Genomic DNA, 19,753 nt, shown 5'->3' with positions numbered 1-19,753 from the left:
TGGAAAGGACACAGCAGGATCATTGAGTACAACTCTTGTTCCTGCTCAGAACACCACAAAATCACACCATGTGCCTGAGAGCATTGTCCAAATGCTTCTTGAACTCTGACACACTTGGTGCTGTGACCACTTCCTTGGGGAGCCCGTTTCAGTGCCCAAACTCCCTCAGGGTGAAGAACCTTTTCCTGATAGCCAGCTTACACCTCCCCTGACTCAGCTTCAGGCAATTCCATCAGGTCCTGGCCTCAAGAATGAAAAGATCAGTGCCTGCTGCTCCTCTTCCCCTCACAAGGAAGTTGTTACTGCAGTGAGGTCTCCCCTCAGTCTCCTCCAGGCTGAACAGACCAAGTGACTTCAGACGCTCCTCATATGGCTTCACCTCAATGCCCTTCACCACCTTTGTTGCCCTCCTTTGAAATTTTCTTTCTTATACCCAAAACTGCACCAAGAACTGCCCCCAACACTTGAGGTAAGGCTGCCCCAGAGCAGAGCAGAGCAGGACAATCCCCTCCCTTGCCTGGCTGTGATGCTGTGCCTGATGCACCCCAGGACACGGGTGGCCCTTCTGGCTGCCAGGGCACTGCTGACTCACGTTCTACTTGCCACTGACCAGGTCCTTTTCCACAGAGGTGCTCTCTAGCCTCTCATTCCCCAGTCTATACACATATCCAGGGCTGCTCCATCCCAGGTGGAGAAACTGAAGTGCTTGGAGCATGTTCAAAGAAGAGCAAAGAAGCTGGGAAAGAGTCTAGAAATCAAGCCCTCTGAGGAATGACTGGGGGAGTGAGGGTGTTGAGCTTGAAGAAAAGGAACCTAAGGGGACACTTTATTGTTCTCTATAGCTTCCCGATAGGAGATTGTAGATGGTAAGGGTCCATCTCTTCTCCCACGTAACAAACAATAGGACAAGAGGAAATTACCTCAAATTGCTTTGGGATAGGTTTAGGTTGGATGTCAGGCTGTCCAGGGCAGTGGTGGAGTCACTGTTCCTGGAGGTATTTAAAAGATGTGTGGGTATGGTGCTTAGGGACATAGTTTCCTGCAGGACATGGCAGTTAATGGTCAAATTCCATGGTCTTAAATGATTCTATGACTCTATATTCTGGGCTGCCTGCAGGTGGTGTGAAGCATGGAAGGAAGGGTGGAAATCCCTGTGTGTTTCAGTGCTCCACAGGAACTGGGCGCATGCTCAGGCTGTGGCTAACTCAGCTTCTCATACCAACCATCTACGTGGTCACCCCAAAGCCTGGTGAGGGCTGATAAGTGACTCTTGACTCAGCAAAACTTTGCTGTAAGGCACTGCAGAGCCAGTACTGTGACTGTTCCTCCATTTTGTCTCTCCATTTTTTGAAGGGAGCATTTGTGAAAGAAAGAGTCACTCTGCCCCCAGGTTCTTCAGAGGTGTTTAATGGAATAGATGGACTTCAAAATCTTACAGAGCTGGCACTTGCATCTCTCAGGAGGGAAATCTCTAGAAGACACTTGTCCCTCGAGTATAAATTGCTTTAAATGCCAAGGAAGCAATTTCAGTACCCCACAGAAAACTTTGGTAATGGTTAGCAATGAGGAAATTACAGGCCCCATCACCTACTTTCAAGTTGTCTGTGCTCTGAAGTAGAGGGACTGAGATGTGGCCAAAGCTGCACCCACTTTGCTGCAGAGAAATTTGTGCAAGTGGGTTAAAATTTATGGCCTGTCTTGGCTACATGAACTGTTGCAGCTAGACACTTTACAGTGTGCCAAGTGCTGCTTCCCTCCCCTTTCTCTCCACATTTCAGTTCAGCTAGCCCTCGGCCTATTTCACTGATGTGTCCAGCTTCCTCAGTTCCTGAGGCCCTGGAAGACATCAACTGAGTGTTCAGCAACCTGAGCATCTCAGTGTCACAGACTCCTCAAATGCCATTGGAGCTGCTCGGTAGGGGAACATCACCAACCTTGGGTACATCTCACCATGCCGCCACACAGCTTTCAACACACAAATATCCTGGGAAAGTTTAGTCGAAGGGACTCCTAGGGCTGGATCCTGCCATTGGCTGGACTGCTTTCACTGTAGACACCACACCAGACTTTGGATCTGTGTGTAAGTCAAAGGTCTTCGTGAGCCTCAAGGGTATCTGTTCCCCCTATCTGGCAAGGCTACTGCTAAGGACAGTCCAGAGACCTACATATCCCTCCCTGCAGTCATGGATGCAGCCCTGATCAACATGGGCAGCCGGGGAAGCTGTGCTGCTGCCACTCTTACAGTGTGTCAGGGCACTTCTTCCAGTTTTGTCTCACAGGACAATAACAGAGAAGCAACTTGCAGGCTTGTCCTTCACTTCCTGACTCAAGGAAACTTGCCTGGTTGCAACACATTGCTCTGGGAGCACTGTCATTGCTCTGTGTGACAAACTATGGTGCCTGTGAAAGCAGATAATCCCTTTCTTTCCCTGCCTTGACTGAAGCATGAAAAGATGAGAAACAGACAGACAAATTGAACGGGAAAAGCGTATGCAAAAGTGCAAATTCATATGCATAGTCTCTGGCACAGCTCAGGGCATTGCTGGCAGTTTGCTGTCCACCAGCTGCCTCCTGAGTCTCACCTGACCTTGGCAGGCAAAGATCTGTTGGGCTTTAGAGTCAGGCTCTCTGCACCAGGCTGGTTTTACACAGGCCCTGAGGTCTGTGGCAGTGTTCAATTACTGCCTTTCCCTTGGTCTGCCACTTGCTTTTGAGCCATGTGAAATAAACAGCCAAATCCACAAGCCTCTGGGGAGGACAAGTATCTCTGAATTTGCTGTGTGTAGAGTCAACACTGACCCCGTCCTGTGGCTGCCCATGCTCTGACCTTGCAGGTCTGGCCTATTAGTCTGTACTTTAGTTCTGCAATTTCTGAATAAACACTCCACTTTCTGCTGGAGGCATGTGGTTTCCCTCTTCAGAAGAGCTTCTGGATGGTCGATGTTGTTTTTTCCTAGCCTCTGCACATAAATAGTCGTGGCTCTCAGGGCATACACAACACACACGCTCTTGGGCTGCAGCCACTCTGTTGGTGCAGCTCAAGCCATGGCATGGAGCTGAGATCCTGGTGACACTTAGCCACCTCCGGGGAGAATGAGCCCCAGTTATGCTAAGCTGGACATAACCTTCCCTCAGCCCTGGCAGAAAACTGGGATAGAGCTGCCCAAATAAATCCTGCCTGTGGCTGAGTTGGCAGCAGCAGGAGCAGAAAACCTCAGGACAGAAGTGAGCAATAGATTTGTGCTGCTCACTGTGGATGTGTTTTGGCCCTACCAAAGCCTTTCCCTAGGGTACAGAGGAGACAGACAGCAAGGTCTGCAGAGAAGAACTGGCAACACAGAGAGGAGCACACAGCCAGACCACCTCTTCCATGCTATTTAGGGACTGGAAGGGGACAAACAGCCTTGCAGAGCCTTGGGACAAATGAACAGGTAATAGCAGCAGCCATGGACAGGTGTCCCCTCCTCTGCAGAAGTAGAAAGGATTCAGGAAAGGAAAACAGGGAAAATCAAATCTCTGGATAACCCTGAACAATTAATGAGGCTAGGACTTTTCAGCCTGCAAGAGAACTTTCTAAGGAGAATAAAAATTTTGATGACAGCAGCCGCCTCTGAAAATAGTGGATACAATCCATCTGACTGAGCACAGCTGGTTTATGCTCCTCAATACTATTTCCAGCTGCAGCATTAAATCTGTCAGCAATGGCTTTGTTGTGCATTGTGGTGCTTTGGGTGTCCCACCTGGTGGCTCCAGCAAGGTGCAGAACTGGGTGAGAGGGTGAATTCCAGCTGACCAAGCACAATAGTCATAGTAGACACTGGCACATCTCCCAGACTCCGAGGATGGCCACTGACTTTGGGGAGCTCACCTGACCACATGGTAGACCCCGGACTCTTGTCAGATGCCTGCAAATGAGAGCTGTATGGGATAGTAGTATAGCAGCAAGTCAGAGCAACAAGACCTCCTGTGGGTGAGCACAGACCTGTCCTTGGAAGGTTTCAACTCACCCTGAAGCACTCTTCAAAGCTGGTCAAAAATCTCAGATGGTAATTCTGTACAAATACAACATCTCATGTGGGACTGAAATGACCTCAGGAGGCAAGCCCTGCATCAGCCCCCTGATCTCTGCCACTGTGAGCAAAGGGGGCCCTTGCCTACCCAAGTTGTATGGCCTTGTTGCAGGTGTTTTTTGTGCCCATGTGCTAGAAGTGGGAGATGAAAGAGCAGAGGAAGCCTCAAGGCCTGCTGATTCACACTGACACTATTACCTTGGTGGGACTGAGCCCTGCCACAATCTCAAAGATGATAGCTCTGACACCAGGAGCCACCTACAACTGAAAGTTCTTCAGTTTGGGGTTTTCCTCAAGTGCTGGAGCAGACATCTGGGATCCCTGGTGTTCACCATCTCCGCTCAGTCTCTTTCCATGCTCCCATGTGTTATCTGAACTGAATGCTCTATGAAAGGCCTTAGATAAAAAGCAGAATAACATCTAATATGAGAAGTGCAGATGTTACTATTTTCAATTTATATCAGCTCTGGAACCAGTGAAACAGTTTACTAAGGAGCCATGGAGTCATCTTCTCCCATGCCAGAGAAACTTTATTTTCCCTTCACTAAATTGACTCCTACAGAGAAAAGACTGTGCTTGTTCAGCATCTTCTTCATCAGGACGGGTGCGTTTCTTGCTACTCCCCCATGGCCTTTCTTGCAGGAGCGTGGGTGAGATAATACTCTGTGCAGAGCATCCCAGTTTGTTATGTGGATTTGAAATGATTGTTCTGACTGTGCACTTTTAGTAGCCCTTGGTGGGAACTGGCTTATGCTGTTTTCCTCCAGCCATGCATAAAAAAAGTGCTGTTGAAATAAGATTGTGCATTTCATTTTATTATTCACCATAGCTATCTTAAGTGTGCAATTCACACAGAGCACACAGGATCAATTAATCACCTGTTTTTAGGCTCAGAAAAGTTATTAGAAAGCTCAGGTATCTTGACACTCCCCATCTTTCAAAATCCGGATGTCTTGCCTGGTTTTCCTAGAGTAATATAGGAAAAAATAGTGAGAGATCAAAATAAACCACCATTCCATGAATCATACTTTGGCTGCATTCCATCAAATGGAATGGAGCTGACTGTTACAAAATTGACCTGCTCATTTTCCTGTCTAAAGAGCTGAGGTGACTGCAACATCCTGGCTCATGGATGTGCCCTCCCAGGGCCTGTGGTATTGGTGGTGCATCTGCAGCTTGACCTGCTCACAGCAGGGCTGTCCCTAGCACAAGGTTTTCATGGCCATGGCTCTATCTGAGCACGAACCACCATCCCCAAGAATGGAGACTCCCCCCACACCCCTGCAGTGCACCACCAATTGGACCTGGTGCCTGTGTCAAATTTTCACCCTCTTGGGGTTGCTGTTTGTTGCTGTTGCCCCCTGTTGTATTGCCTACACCAAGACAACTGAGGCTCCATCCCATCTGCGACTGTAGACTGCTGCTGGATACCCCCAGGCATCCCCTTCCTCAGCCTGACTGGGTACAGCTCCTCTGCACTTCCTTGCAGCTTCGCTTGATGAGCTGGCCATCCCTCCCCTCCTGCAGCCCAGCACACGGTTTGTTATTTGCCATGCAAGTGCAGCCAGCTACTTCTGATTGCATCTCATCTAAAGCATCCTCAGGCTCTGGGGAGCCTGAATGACTGTACTTCACAAGCACCCAGGCAGCCAAAATTAGACCCTGGAGGCCCCTGCCAAGGGCATGAGCTTACATTTTTTCCACACAGAGCTGGCATTCATTGGCATAGGTATTGCCATCGGTCCCACAGATGGGCAAGTACAGGAGGGGGCAGGCCTGCAGGTGAGCCAGGTCTTCACACAGCGGCTGGAAAGGAGAAACCACAGCACACATTTCAGTGCCAGCAGCACCCATTTCTTCCCCCCAGAACATTCAGGCAGGAGCAAGTGCCAATGGCAAACTGGTTCCCTCTATCAGAGTAGTGTGTGCCCACAGAGGAGCAGGGGCTGCTGAATCCCTCAGTGGGACTCGTGGCCTGGGCTTTGGTGTGGGTTTGGTGCTGGAACACCAGTTGCGCTGAAGCTGGGGATGATTTCTGGGAACAGTCTTTCTCCCAGGCACAGCACGCATGCCCAGCTCAAGCCATGAACAAAGAAAACCAGAAGCCTCTTACCCTTCTCAGGCCAGCCCCTTCATTCAGCTCTGCCCCTGAAAGAGAGCAGAGACCCATGAGCGTGGCATTACCCATGCCTGATGGCAGAAGCACGAGAGATGGACAGAGGATCACATCCAAACCAAAGGGAAGGCAGTGTTGTGCAGAGCCCATTCAGGACTGAATCAGCTCTCTGGGTTTCATGAGGGGGGGATCACTTGGTTGCTGTATGCCACTCTGACCCGTCCCTGACAGCAGCACAGTACACTGCTTCCATCCACAGCTGAGCTGGCTGGGACAAAGCTGTGAATGGCTGTTCCCACCCCCTAAACCCTCTCCCAACAGCCCTCTCTCCCAGTTTCTGGGTCAGAAGCTCCAAGGAGCATCCAACACAGCTCAGGAAATGGGAAACCATGCAATGCAGCATGTGGCATGGGGTATCCTCAGAGAGATGAGGCTTGGTGATATTGCACAGCTGGACAACTGCTGCCTCTAGGGAGAGCAGCATTTGGTGGGTTCCTTTTTGTCAGGCAAACAGAGCAGTAGCAACAGTTCACAGCCCACCTGTGCAGTGCACAAATGTCCTGGGAGCATGAAGGCTCACACACAGGCAGCTGCAGCACCAGCACTACCTGCACGTAGGTAGCAATGGCTTCCCAGTGCCTATAAACAGGTGCTTCCCTCGTAAATATGCTGAGCACATACTGTTCTTGCAGAGCCTTGCCAGTTTGCATGGAGGCAGGAACTGCAGCAGCTGTGGACTCTCCCAGATTGCTCCCAAGTGCAATACATTTGATGAACCAGCCTGTAACCCTTGCCACAAACTGCTAAAAAGGAAGGCACGGTGTATTTGCTCCAATCCCTCTTCCTCACCATGCTGCCACTGTTTGTTTGCCCTAACCTCACCTCCTCTCCAAACCAGAATTTCTGGGTCTTTCTGCCCTATCATGCATTCCCCTCCATCCCATTATCCATCTGTCATTCCCACCCCACTGCCGATGAGCCAGCCTCCAGCAGCAGAGCAAATTTACCTCCGGCAGTGACCAGAGTCGCCATTGCTGCCACCAGCAGCAGCAGCAGCAGCTCTCTCCCAGACATGGTCAGTTCAGGCAGACCTGCTCACACACCTCGCTCTGCTCATGGCTGCCTTTATAGAGGAGGGCATAGCCTTATCTCAGGAACACTGGGAAAAGCACTGTTTTTTTCCTGCTGGGAGCAGCTGGACTGTACACCCTAAGGGATCACTTAGGCACTCTCACACATAAGATAAGCTTTCCCCTGAAACTTCCTACTTGTCAGCTTCAGGTGGCAGCATCAGAGGCAGCTTTACAATCCCTTTGCACTGTAGTCAGGTGCTGTGGTTTGACACTGGCCCAATGCCAGGCAGCCACAGAAATCACTCACTCACCCTCCCCTGCTGCAGCCAGAGGAGAGAAAAATTTCATGAAGGCTTCATGAGTTGAAATAAGGATGGCAGAAAACACTCCAAGGGCAAAAGAGGCTCGCCTTAGAGGTACAAAGTGAATTTATTACTAACAAAATCAGGAGGAAAAGAGAAGTAAAATAAGCCCTTAAAAACACCTTTCTTTCTCCACAACCCTTCCCTCCTTCCCACTGACAGTGAGGGAGCCAGGGCACAGGGGTTTTGGTCAGTTCATCACCTGAGGTCTTCTGTTGCACAGGGAGAGGAGCCCATTCCCTGTGAGACTGTGGGATCCCTTCCCACGGGAGACAATTCTCTGTGAACTTCTCCAGCATGGCTCCAATCTCACAAGCAGCAGTTCCCCCAAAACTGCTGCAATGTGAGCCCCTCCCACAGACAAACAGTGCTCCCAAAACTACTGCAATGTTGGTCACTCTTCCATGGGGTGCAGTCCATCAAGGACAGGCTGCTCCACCCTGGGGCCAGGGCCCCTCTCTCCACAGCTCTCCCACTGGATCACAGCCTCCTCCAGGCATCCACCTGCTCCAGCTTGGCCACCTCCATGGGGTGCAGGTGGATCTCTGCATCCCCCATGGATCCCCATGGGCTGCAGGGGCACAGCTGCTTCACCACGGCCTGCAGGGGAATCTCAGCTCCAGTGCCTGGAACAGCTCCTGCTCCTCCTTCTCCACTGACCCTGGTGTCTCCATGTTGCTTCCCTCACAGGTTCTCACCTCCCCTTCTTCTCTGGCTGGAATTAACACTGCATGCCCCACTTTGTTTTGATTATCTTATTAAATCTGCAATCACAGAGGCATTACCAACCTCTCTAGTTGGCCCAGCCTTGGCCAATGTCCAGTGGCATGTCCATCGTCAGAGCCATCAGGGATTGGCTCTGCTGGACATGATGGAAGTTTTCCAGCCCCTTCTCACTGAAGCCACCTCTGTGGTCCCCCATTATCAAAAACCAGGCTGTACAAAACCAACACATCAGGGTTGGGCAATGCTGCTCTTCTCTGCTTATCCCAGCCAGCTACTTCTGATTGCATCTCATCTAAAGCATCCCTTCAGCCTTGCAGCTGCTCTTCTTCGTACATGACAGGTATCTGCACTTGAGTTGTGAGACTAGACATAGAAAAGCCAGGAAATTCAGGCTGATTAGAGTGGTGGCACTGTGGCATTGTCCCATGAGACCCAGCCAGGTGGATACTCAGCTGCCTGATGCACTGGTCAGGATCCCAAACACAACGGGAGGCCTGTCACTGTGCTGTAGCAAGCCCACACAGTCACTGGGTGGGATGGGATAGGATGGGATGTGATGGGATGGGACAGGCTGGGGGTGCAGAGGGTCTGAAGGGTAAAAAATTCAGCTCCCTAGGGGCAGGAAGCTGCAGGTGCAGTCACTGCCTATGCTCAGGAGCCACATAATCAGAGGTGGTTTAATCTAACCTTACTCCACTCACCACCTTGGCTGCATCCGAGATTGCCAGAGCAAAATTATCTTTATCATAAGATTCAGTGTGTTGAAAGGGGACAGTGTGCATGGATGCCCAGATTAAATACACAGAGGTGGCATACAGAGCAGGGAGAGGACAGGGAGGCTGGACATGATCCGCAGTGGCAAGAAACACTGTCTTTTCAACAAGAATCATGACCCCAGAATATCCCAGCTGCTTCGCCTGCAAGACTGGATGCTTTATGTCAGGGTGAGCATTCTTATCTGCTCTTTCGCAGAAGCTTTATTTTCTACATCTGTCCCCAGTTTCCTTAGGTGAAAAAAAAATCAGTTTGTGAAGGGTGAAGGATGGAAAAGAGGACCACTGGTCATAAAGTCAGTGCAAGACCAATGTTGACTAAAAACTCCTTCAGGTCAGATTTGCTGAAATGAGGTCTGGACCAGAAGGGACAGAGAGTCACCTTCCCCATGGGAGCAGATGGGATGTATCATGTGTGCAAGGGGTGAGCAGGGGGCAGGTGCCCTACAGAAACCGCCAGCAGGCTGGGAGAGCTCCAGGTGCATGGAGCACACACAGTTGCACTCACTGAGGATCTGACTATGACTGTGCTTAGGATGTTTTTTCCCCAGAGGAAGATGCACGCTGGCCCTCTCTGTCTGAGTCAAAAGGGGACAGCTTGAATATCCCTTGTGGCCAGAGAGCTATGGGCCCTGCCAGAAGCTGCTGGCATCTTTCTACTGGAGATCTATTCATGCAACTCAGCAGGGCTGTGAACAGGACTTGGGAAGTAACAACATCACCAGCTCAGGGTTCCCCTTGCACAGTCATTCCTCCACTCTGCCAAGGCAGCTGCACACATGTTTTATATTCCCTCTTCACAGAGTTTACACAGTTCAATAACCTTAGTCTTTCATTATTATTCCACTTTGGAAATCCCTCAACTAAAGTAAATATTTAACTGCATTAGCAGTTGTTCCCAAGGCACATGGGGTCCTGTTAGTCTTGTTTAGTCTAGTACAAGGGAGGCCAAGGGGGATCTGATAGCTGCCTACAACTGCTGGAAGGGAAGCTGATGTAGCCAATCTCTTTTTGGTGGTGCCAGATGATAGAATAAAAAGCAATTGTCACAAACTGCAGCCTTGAGATGATCAGGTCAGGAGTCAGGAAAGAAGCCTTACCCCAAAGGCGGTACAACCCAAACCAGCAGAGAGGTGGGACATCTCCATCTCAGCAGAACAGGTACCTGACCAAGCCTCACTGTGCATGAGGTTTGTTGGGTGAGCCCTGAAGGACCCTGCCACCAGCAGGTTGGGTCCATGGGACAAGCAGCTGTCAGTCTCCAGCACACATGGATGTATGTCCTTAGATTCACATCTGGCAAGTCTGGTTCTAGCCAACACTCAACAATGTGAGCAACACAGAGCCCCCTCCTGCAAACTGCTCACCCACCAACACAGGTTCACAGCTCCAGATGAGGGCTATCTTGGGCCTTTAAAGTCTTCTCCAAAGTTTTTACTACCAAGAAAAACATCCAAATGCTGATTGTAATGCCTCTGGTGCCACCTCCACTGCCTATGATTCCAAGCATGGCTTGGTTGTCTGGTCATGCCAGCAGCAGCGCAGGAGCAGCAGGCTGGGGCTCTGCTGCTGGGACACATTGTGTGCTCCAGATCTCTCCTCTTGGATAGATGATGACAAGAAATGTCTGCTTTCCCTCTGTGCTGGAGGCACCAAGGTCAGTTGGCTGATACAAGGCTTGATCTTCCTCCACCTCATTCCTCAGTGGTATTCAAATTCCAGTGCCTTCACAAAGCAGATTAAAATGATATGCTAAGAGGTGACAAAGGGTAAATGACCTCTTGCAAACTGTTTTTGTCCTTTCAAGCTTTTCTGCCAAGCACAAGCTTGCAACTCCTAATGAAAGTCCCTGCCTACTGTACACCTTAAAGAAGAGGTGGGGAAATTCTTCCTCAGGTGGGACAGGAGGTTTTCTGGTGGCTGCTTCCTTCACATTGGAATTGGCTGTGGAGCTCCAGCTGGCTCTGCATTTTCTCCCTGTATTTACACCAGCAAGATGGTAATGTGGAAGGCTTCAAGACATAGGACAGGGAGATGTGAAGGCTTTGGGTTTGCCTGAGGAGCTGGAGACCTAGTGTCACCACCAGCAAGACACACAAACTCTGCTGGAGACAGTGGCAACAAGCAAGGAGACCTCTGATTCTGAAACCAATCTTAGGCCTGCTCCCTTGCAGCACTGCCCCTGGTGCTGTGCTTGTGCCCTACAAGTGGTACCCACATCCATGAGCTCATCCCTGATTGCTCATCACCCCATAAACCCTTATCACACCTGTGCCCTCCGAGGGCTGCAGCTCTGTTTGCAGGCCTCCCCCCCCGAGTGGGGACAGACGGCAGCCGGCCAGGCCGCATTGCGTCACAGCGCCCTTGCCCCACGCCTGCCTGCGGCCTTATCGCCGCGTGGCCTTGGTGTCGTCACCGCTCTACCCAGCACCTGCCGTTTCCTTGCTGTTATCTGTTGTCTTTCCTGGATTTTGCGGCTGTTCTCGGCCTTCCCACATTCTGCACGCATACTGATATTTTAACTCTGCTCTGCTGCTCCTCCCAGGGCTCTGGCATACGGGCGGACACTGGGGTCCCACAAGAACTGCAGTGCCCCAAGACAAGAGTGCTGCCTTGCTTGTGCAGCCCAAACCAGAGCCCACCATCCACCCTCCTGCTGCACAGTGGGCCAAGGCAAAAAGAGGAGGGCAAGTGCCACGCTCATTTTCATCTTTAGCTCACTCCCTGCATTTAGATGGGCTTTTATAGAGAGAATAACAGTCTCTGTTCTATTCCTCTGACCACTCTGAGGCCTCCAGACAAGTAGGAGAGAGGAGGAGCAATTTGTTCTCTTTTGTATGAAAAAAAAAAAAAACCCAAACAAACAAACAAAAAAAAAAAAAAAAAAAAAAAAACAAACCAAAAAAACAAACCCCAAAAAACCCCACCAAACAAACCAACCAAACAAACAACACCCAAACAAACCAAATCAAAACCAAAACCCAAACCCAAAATTAACACCAGAGATGCAAGTGACCACCAGAGGTTTGCCCTTGGATATACTGTGGATCCAAAACTCGACACCTTAAATCTCACTCTAGCTGGGGAAGGGACCAGCCATCATCACTTCCCAGCAATTTTGCCAGACTTTCAGGATCCAGAATACACCTTTGGGTACCTTCTTCCTTTTTATTACTGTGAGTAAATACTGTGGTATGTCAGGCAGGTACGTCAGTAGTGTTCATTATTTATTTTATGAAAGAAGAATTACCCTGTGACACTCTCAGCTGGGAGAACACAAGATTGTGAGTACACAGACCAATCCTGACTGCTGGCACCCTCACCAGATGCAGTTTGAACCATAAATCTGATGTCAATCTGGAGAAGTCTAGAGCTTCCTGCCAGGCAAGGCTGTTAGAGTGGACCTCAGAAGTGCAACAGCCTAAGGGAGTATCCATTGCACACTTTTTTCCGCTGCTGCAGCTTACAGCTGTAGCTGGGCAGAAGTTGCTGCAACTTGCCCTGATCCATGGGCACCCGCTTCTCTTCTCCCTTGTGTTGACCACTGCCTGTTCAGATCTCTGTTCTGCAAGACATGCTCTGAATGCACCCACAGTCTGCAAATGCTCTGCAGCTCCTTGGCAGCTTAAGGATGGCCTTGACCTGCATTTTTCCACATGCTTGCACTTGAGGGCTGAGTGACCAAATTCCAAGTGCAGCAGATAAAACAGCAGAAAGCCACAGATTTACTTCTTGCCCAGTAAATGCTTGGCCCAAGGCCCGGCAAGCCCCAGTGCTGGTGTCAGGGATGGGATGAGGCTGTGTGACTGGGCAGGCTAGGCAGAGCTCCCTTGCTACCTTGCTGCTGCAGTACTGCCCCTCCTGCTCTGAGCTGACACAGATAACCTGGGTGCTGGCAGCATCAGTAGGTGTGCTGTCTACACCATACTGATGTTCAGTCTTGTTAATCTGGGAACTCACACCCACTGTAATTTAGAAAAAAAAAAAAAAAAAAATTCTCAGTCTCTCTTTCCCCAGAGTTTTTTTCTGAATGAATAAATCCGTTCTGGGCCCCAGTTTTTTATACCTTCTAAGAACAGTGTTGCTAATTCCATTTTGTGTGGGACTGAATGTTGTCATCAGCCTACATTTAGCACCATGCTGGAGAAAAAGGGGTAGTACATATTCCAGCTCCCCCCTTCAAAGTGACAGCTGCCCTTGGTGAATTTTTGTGGAGGTGGCCCCTTGACTTCTGTGAGAGAGGCCTGGTCTTCCTAGTCTGCCAGTTGCTGAAGTCCCTGAAGATACCTCAGAGAGAATGGATGTAATAAGGTACACAACAAGGATCCAGTAGTGTAAGAGAATTGGGGAAGTCTTTCTTTTTCTCCTTGCATTTCGAAGGGATACTGTTCTGTGATGCTGCATTTGCATAGATCTTCAACAGCAGGGTCACCCAGCCATGCCTGGCCACATTTCCACATTGCCACTGGTTGACATTCATATGTCTCCACTCTCTCCTACACATCTGCAGGCACAGCATCCTTCTGAAGAAAAAACAGGGAATAAAATCCTCTCTAGTGTTCTGTTTATCCAGTGAATGTGCAGGCACACAAACTGCTCAGCACTTCCCCATTAGTTAAGTTGCCAGAGAAGGAAGATGCAGGTTTACACATCGACATTAAGAGCAGAAATGTGTCCTTGATGTTGCCTGCTACTTCTGACTTCAGAGCCCACCTACTGTGCAGGTGTAATTTTTTCCCAAATGACCTATTCACTACTTTGGTATGTATGAATTAACACCAGGAGGGAGCCACAACAAATACCACTGAACAGAAGGGCACCTGTCACCCTTGGTGAAACCCATCCTGTTTCTTGGAATACATTCCTGCAACATTTGCTTTCATTTCTCTTAAAAGCTGTAGACAGAACTTGGTAGTCTCTGAGATATCTCATTTGCATTGAGACAGCAATATCCTCTGTTAACTCATGGAAGCTCTGTTTTTTACTCCAACACTGTGATTATCTAGATGTGTACTGGCAGATCAGAGCAGAACTAGAAGTACTGAAAGCAGCTTACTCTTAAGTAGCCAGATGCTAATGCAAAGCTTTTCCTTTGGGAACTGTCAGGTAAAATCAGGTCAACAGTGGGAAAACCCTACCTCCGAGCATAACTACCATCCCAGATTCTCCTCCAGAAAATACACTGCCCAAGGGTCCAGCCAGCTCCTGGCACCTCTGGACAGATGTTATTCTTGCTGCTGTCTGTCCAGGGAGACAAAGCAGTGCGTAGTAAAGAAATGCACTGCTGATAGGCATAAGGGCTGAGTACCCTTGTTATAAGTGGATTTGTGTGATTTGTTTATTAAATTGCTGTGACAAATAATCAGGCTGTATGTTAGGCACTTCAGCAGGAACCACACAAACCAACAGAAGATGAACAAGGAACTGGCAAAGCGCAGCAGTAACCAAATGTGAGCTGCTTTGGAGCCAGGTTTTGGCAAGGCCCATTAACCTTTAACTTTATTCTAGTGATTAGAAAAAGTTGTGTATGACAATAAAATCCCCAAAACAGATAAAGAAAACTTTCAAATTAAAAGCTATGAAAGACTGTAACTGAGAAATGGTGTAAGTTTTTCTTCACTTAGATGAATGCAGCTGCATGTACAGAACTTATCTTCTTGCCTGGTGATGAGCTTCTCTGCAGAGGAAGCTATTTTTTGTCCCTTGTTCTCCTCAACCTACACAGAACCAAAGCTTTGCAGACACCTTCTTTTGCTCTGGCAGGACTGACTCTATGCCTCGTGCAGAAGATTACCATCACTTTACTTCTGAGGCAAGCACACAAAATAGGGCCTGAGACACAGGACACGGTTTAGCACCATGTGGTTAAAAAGATGCAGACATTAACAGGAGCAGATACAACTGAGAGGAAAGAGGGAATTAGCCTGGTAGGGCTGGGTAAGGAGGTACAAGCTCATATGTCTTTCCTGTCACAACTGTGGGACACCCTCAGCTCAAGACAGGACCAGCCAGCGCCTTTCAGGAGGCAAGGAGATTAGGATTAGGAGCTGGTCTGTGTCCACATTCACTGTATCAGGGTTGCCTGGGACCCTTTCTACTGTGCAAAACCACCCCACAAAGACAGTTCAATGCTGGCAGCAAAACTCTGCAAAAGGGCTTCCAGGTTTGTAAGATGATTCAAGTTTCTTTGTTCAAGTGCTCAAGTCTTTATTTCAAGTAATGATCATTGCAAATTGTAGACAAAGCTCGTGGCCTGGTTTCTCATGAAACTTTTTCCCATAGAGACAGTGCTGCTCCTGATTTGACCTCTGAGCGCCCAGCAAAAGGCAGCTGGATGTTGCAATTGCATCTCCAGAGCTTTCTGCCTCTCTTAGCTTGTTTCTTTGCTGCTACCTGTCCCTCCAGATGAAGTCAGCCCTTCCCAATCCTCCCTCTAAGCCAGAGCCCGGGCAGAAGAGCTCCTCAGCTCACACAGGAGCAAGCAGCAGGATCCCGGGAGCAGGAGCTGTGCTGTGACACTCAGCCTCATGTCCCTGCAGCAGGGTGACCTGCAGGCAGCCTGGAGCCGTGCCCTGCCTCAGGGCCCTGCCCTGTGGAAGTACACTGCTCTGCCCTGCTGCCACAGCAGCACTAGGAAAGAGCAGAGGAATGTGCCTGTCGGGTGCCGGGCAGGGATGCTGCCCGCCCATCACACAGCATGCACACATCACTGACCCGGAATCAGTGGGAGAGGGAAAGGCACTGGGGACAGCCCTGGGCTTCTGCAGGCCTTGAAGAGAGCAACAGAAGAAAAAACATAGAATGATTTGGGCTGAAAGGGACCTATAAAATATTATCTAGTCCAACCCCCTGGCATGAAGAGGAAGAACTTTCACTTGACCAGGTTGCTCTGAGTGCCATACAAGCTGAGCACTTTCACAAATATGACATCCACAACTTCTCTGAGCAGCCTGTTACAATGTCTCACCACCCTCACTGAAAAAAAAAGTTATGTCCTCATGAGGAGTCTAAATCTATACTCAATTTGATAGTCTTGTCCTGTTTCCTGTTATTATAGGCTCTGATTAAAAAAAAATCTGCCCTTATCTCTCTTGTAAAGCCCCCTATAACTATCGAAAGGCTGGTCCCTGGAGCCTTCTCTTCTCCAGGCTGAACAACCCCAACACTCTAGCCTGTCTTCATAAGAGAGGTGCTCCAGCACTCTGATCTTCTCCATGGCCTCCTCAGGACTACACTCTACACAGGTCCACATCTTTCTTCTGGGGACCCCAGAGCTGGACACAGCACTCCAGGTGAGGCCTCACCAGAGCAGAGCAGAACCACCTCCCTCAACCTGTTGGCCACAATTCTTTTTATGCAGCCCAGGATACAATTGGCTTTCTGGGCTGCAAGCACACTCTGAAATAAATAAAGACACAACAAATTACCAATATAGTTAATCTGGGTTACTGCAGTTTTATACTAAGGAAAGCTATACCTTATGGAAAGCTATCAGATCACTTTAATAGGTCCTGTAAATCCGAGAAACAAAGATGTCAACGAGGGTGTGTGTCCCCCAGCCCACACCACTGGAGAGGGAGCATGTTTCTGTCCTGCTGGCATCCCTGGAAGCAGCATTTCTATGGAGAGAGCTGGGCTGGATTTTCTGGGGAGCTGCACAGTGCCTGCGCTCCCTGCCAGTGCACGGTGCCAGCAGAGGGCACCTTCAACCCAGGGTACCCTGGCACAGACCCCCACATACCCACAGCTCTACTGCCACCCACGACTTTACAAAACCCCTCTCCATCTAGCCGGGCCCCAAATCCTGACAATATCTTCTGACCTCTCCTCTTGCCTCCTTCTTGCCCAAGCTGTGCTCATCCCAGGTACCACTTTCATGCCCTGGGGATGTGCTCTGCATATTTTTTGTTCTTGTGAGTGACCCTGGGCTGTGGGCTTTAGTCTAGCACAATCCAGGTCTGCTCACACATGTGGGGCCTGCTCTTGTCCCATAGATGCTCAGGGCTGCCACAGCCACGCTGAACAGCAGAGTCACAAGCCCCAACTCCCACTCTTCCTGGAGGAGCTGATGTGATGCATGCTGAGCTTGGAATAAGCAGACAGGAGGGCTGCTGGGGGCTGTGCCCTCCCTGGCCAGAAAGGGCCCTGTGAGGTTTGACTCAGAAGGGCTAGAACAGCTACTGCACCTCCACTGTCCCAGCCACCTGCAACTCCACAGGAGCACACATGCAGATGGGCCATGTTTTGCTGTGGGGCACTGCATTTTCATGGGGACAGGTCCCTGCAGGGCTGGTGGTGACCACACACTGCTCTTCAGCTGAGGAGAGCTTGCCCAGTGGAAATACATGGTGCTACTGCTCTGGCGGAAGTACTGACCCCAGCACGTGAGCTGGCTGACCGAGAACCTCCCATCTGATTAATATTCACATCCTTTCCTGGATTCTGCCATGGTCCTTGAGAATTTTGATTTTCTTCCAGGAATATGGGGCTTATAACTTCCTTCTTCCTCCTCATATTTTGATGCCTAACTACAAATGCCTAACTGCCTAACTACCACATTACCAGTGAACTTTCACTCTGTTGCACCCTGATGGCTTGTTTCAGCAGGTATTCTAGATGTTTACAATCTCTTCCAACTGCCAAGTTTGATTAGAATCAGACTTACAAGTCATTAGGCATGATGGATGGACAGATGTATTCATGTGTAGCAAAGTATTATAGTCAAGCAGTAATTTTTTTGTAGGGAGAAAAAGACTGAAAATTAACTTTGCCAAAAAAGAACATCACAATATGATGAGGTTGGAGTGGACTGTGGTGTGACTGGAAAAGTGAGATCTCCAAGGACTCCTTACAGGTTGGGCTGGAGTATAGACTGCAATGGTGAAAACTGGAGAGGGCTGGCATGCAGTGTGAGCAGCCAGACCTTGCACAAACACATGCTCATTTTTACTTCTCCTGTAAGGCCTATATTTCTCTTTCCTCATTTATGGGCTCATTAGGACACCTTACCTCTATGTAAAAAATAGGTGTGCAGTTACCTGCTTGGATCTGTAAGTCTGTATTTACCATTCACATATCATCGTACACTTGAGTGGTGCAGACTGTGAATGATCCCTTCCAGCAGCAGGGCCTTCTTTAATCACAAAGCCTTGCTCCAGAGACGTGTTGAGACCAAGCAAGACAGTGGTCCCATGGAAAAAATGGCAATATTTTCATAGGATTCACATAAAACATAGCAAGCATTCATGGTGGGGAGCTACAGTGGACCCATGGAAAATTGTGTTAGACATTTCCTAACTCTGATGTTTTTACTGAACACTGTGCTGTCACTTCTTTTGCTATTGCTGGACAAATTTGAAAGATGGCATATATGTTAGTGTCATGGGAGATCAAACTGACTCTGCCTTGAGTCACAATTGAGGTCTGGTTCACAATGCACCACTTTCCCTACAAGTGCTCAGTTCAAAACTGAAAGAAGGGAAAGACAAATTTCACTACAACAAGTCCAGGTATTTTCTGACAGTAGAGAAACATGGAAACTCTGGACTGACCTGCTAGTCCTGCAAAATGGATTTTCTGCTGGCTCACATTGTGGGTTGCCTTTTACCAATTGATCCATAAAAGATGTCTGAAGAGCCTGAAGGTTTTGAAAGATAGGTTTACTCATTGAAGAAGGCAATTATTAGCTGATGCTTGTTTGAGTGTTGACTGAGAATGTCAGTGCCATCAGTGATGGTGTCATTATAGCATCATGGACACTGGCATTGCCAAACATCAGGTTTAAACAAAGCACAAAGGGACTACTGGACTAACTTGCAGAATGTCTCAGGAAGAACTGAGAAACATCTAAGTGAACAGAAAAGAGGAAGCAGATGTCTTTGGTCATGCACTTTGGCAGCAGGATAGCTCATTCCCGTCACTCTGGCATCCCACCAGGCAGCACCAGAGGCCGCTGAAATCAGCAAATCCATGAGAGCTGAGGACAGCAGGAGCAGCGCAGGCATGCATGGGGCTCTGTGTGTGTGTGTGTGTTACAAAGTAGTTTTTACCCATGAGAAGAATGAGATTCACTTTCTTCCTGCAGTTACTCTGCTTTCGTGAGAGCAAATGAGTGGCAGCATTAAGGGCTACTAGCAGGAGTTATTTATTGCACTTTAAAACCACTTGAGTGTCGCACGGTGTACGTGAAGCACTCTGAAGCCCAGATACATGCAAGTCTGCCAGACCACGAACAGGATTTTGCCTGGCCAGCTGTCAGTCTCACCCTGTGAGTCACCAATGTCCCACTGATTGCTTTCCAGTCAGCTGCAAGTGAAATGCCTGCAGTGCCCAGGGGAACAGCAAGGTTAGTACTGTCTCCCTGTGTCCCCTGCTCCTGCAGTAAGACAATACTATAAGACCTCCCCCATCATCTCTGCTGGCCGAGACAGGATAGGTTTCTTCTTGTAGAACCAAGGCAGTTTCTTTCCCGGCTCAAGGGCTCGCTAGTTATAAGAAATACATGTAACTAACTTTGAGGGATGTTGGAAGGTGCCCAGACCTGCTTCAACAGGCACTACTACTGGCTTGATGATAGACGTGAGGAAAATCTTTCCTCAGAAAAGTAGATCAATTCTGGGACAGGGTACCAGAG

At 49.1% G+C, this 19,753-nt stretch overlaps 1 protein-coding gene across 1 annotated transcript; it reads right to left on the bottom strand.

The window, feature by feature from the left end:
• Positions 1-4,959: 4,959 nt before the first annotated feature.
• On the bottom strand, positions 4,960-7,276 carry SPINK4 (serine peptidase inhibitor Kazal type 4). Its single transcript, XM_071425928.1, has 4 exons — positions 7,194-7,276; positions 6,184-6,218; positions 5,764-5,876; positions 4,960-5,036 (listed from the first exon to the last, which is right to left on the bottom strand). The coding sequence occupies exons 1-4, from the start codon at positions 7,258-7,260 to the stop codon at positions 4,982-4,984; spliced, it is 270 nt and encodes an 89-aa protein (XP_071282029.1). The 5' UTR covers positions 7,261-7,276; the 3' UTR covers positions 4,960-4,981.
• Between the last annotated feature and the right edge of the window lie 12,477 nt (positions 7,277-19,753).

The sequence above is a fragment of the Agelaius tricolor genome, unplaced genomic scaffold (assembly GCF_023055355.1).
Source record: "Agelaius tricolor isolate 1412-34295 unplaced genomic scaffold, bAgeTri1.0.p SCAF_4, whole genome shotgun sequence".
NCBI classification, from domain to species: Eukaryota; Metazoa; Chordata; class Aves; order Passeriformes; family Icteridae; genus Agelaius; species Agelaius tricolor.
This window is presented reverse-complemented; position numbering and strand designations above follow the sequence as displayed.

Coding starts and splice junctions, on each gene's coding strand:
- SPINK4 (XM_071425928.1), bottom strand. CDS start 7,260: ATGTCTGGGAGAGAGCTGCTGCTGCTGCTGCTGGTGGCAGCAATGGCG. Junction 6,219..7,193: donor GACTCTGGTCACTGCCGGAG/GTAAATTTGCTC, acceptor GCTCTCTTTCAG/GGGCAGAGCTGAATGAAGGG. Junction 5,877..6,183: donor AAGGGGCTGGCCTGAGAAGG/GTAAGAGGCTTC, acceptor TCTCCTTTCCAG/CCGCTGTGTGAAGACCTGGC.